General features: G+C 35.7%; 1 protein-coding gene across 1 annotated transcript; it reads right to left on the bottom strand.

Annotated features, from left to right (window-relative positions):
- Positions 1-381: 381 nt before the first annotated feature.
- Positions 382-937, bottom strand: LOC109222737 (organ-specific protein S2-like). The gene has a single exon (XM_019387055.1). It carries the CDS (start codon positions 852-854, stop codon positions 543-545), a length of 312 nt encoding a protein of 103 aa, XP_019242600.1. The 5' UTR covers positions 855-937; the 3' UTR covers positions 382-542.
- Positions 938-1,402: the final 465 nt, after the last annotated feature.

Below are 1,402 nucleotides of genomic sequence, written 5' to 3'. Positions count from 1 at the left end.
ATAATAATGTTTGCATACGTTTAAAATCATCCTTGCCCGATTTTGCCATTAAATCGAGACCACGGAATAACATCGAGGATCAGCCCCGTAATGGATCAAGCCAGAGCACGAAGACAAGGTATCAAGTTCGAGAATCGAAGTGCCCGTCGAGACTTTATGTGATATCTAGGAAGAGTTGAGTGGTTTTTTGGTTACAGAAAATAGTTCATTTACGTTCGTCATATTTAGGTGAAGTTGAGAATTAAATAATACCGTCATATTTAGGTGAAGTTGAGTGATTAAATAATACCTTTGAGTAATAAAGTAAAAGTTGAGTGATCACTCATATTAAGTACGCCACGAAATGTTGTAAACAAACCAGCTAAAAAGAAGCCGAGCATATCGAATCAATGCTTAGAACACATAATAAAGTTAAGAAAAACTTCAGTACAACCATCAAGTATGGTTACAAATCTTTATTTCATAAATTACTTAATATTAAGAGCCATACAAAATGTAAATTCATAAAAGCGGGAAATACAGAGTACTCATTATATGAAACATCAATCATGGTACACCGAAACATTTGGCCTAGGCTCAAAATCTTCGGCAAAGGACTTTTCTTGTTTAAGACCAGCGGCATCTTTATGATAACCAGTTGCACTAGGCCTTGGCTCGAAATCTTTCGTAAATAATGATTTCTCAGCTTCTTTCAGCTTGGTATCGTCGTAATAGACAGATAGAATAGGCTTTGGTTCAAAGGCTTCACTTTCAAGAGAAGATGATGTATAACAATCAGTTCTCTCTTTGGAGAGAGGAACTGAATGTTGAGGCATAAGATGTTTGATTGCTTCAGGCATTGGCTCATCTTTCATCACAGCTCTCCAGTATTCTCCGGGGTCTTTTCTTGCATCAGTGCTGCTTGTGTACTGCCCGAGAGAGAGACCATTAGAAGACTTTCGAAGATATGCTAGCTATATGAACTTCTTTACGTTCGAGTACATAATCTATATATACTAATATGCGCAAATATTTGGTACTTGTAGGGGCAATTGTAGGCTTTAATATATGGGTACGGCAGATTCCAGTAATGTTTGCCAAGAAATTCTATGTATGTATCAAGAAATTCACTAAGTATATACATAAATTAAATTCATAACTCAATTATTAAAACTTGAGATCGTCCTAAAATCGAGAACCCACATAATTCTAATGTTGGATCTACCTCTGTAGGTACCGGGCATGTAAATATTTAGTATTGGCAAATAGAGTTTTATGTAAAATTCTAGTACATTTTGAATAGTAACTTGCAGAAAATATCTATTCTTATTTACACATGTTCTATAGGGATACGCCAAGACAAATGAATGATCCGTTTAAATAGGTTAAACCTCTCACTAGCTAGATGGCTTAAACGGCTAGG

This window comes from Nicotiana attenuata, unplaced genomic scaffold (genome assembly GCF_001879085.1).
Source record: "Nicotiana attenuata strain UT unplaced genomic scaffold, NIATTr2, whole genome shotgun sequence".
NCBI lineage: Eukaryota > Viridiplantae > Streptophyta > Magnoliopsida > Solanales > Solanaceae > Nicotiana > Nicotiana attenuata.
The sequence above is the reverse complement of the archived record's forward strand: the minus strand, read 5'-3'. Positions and strand labels throughout refer to the sequence as shown.

Excerpts from the sequence above, each read along its gene's own strand:
- LOC109222737 (XM_019387055.1), bottom strand. The coding sequence starts at position 854 with ATGAAAGATGAGCCAATGCCTGAAGCAATCAAACATCTTATGCCTCAA.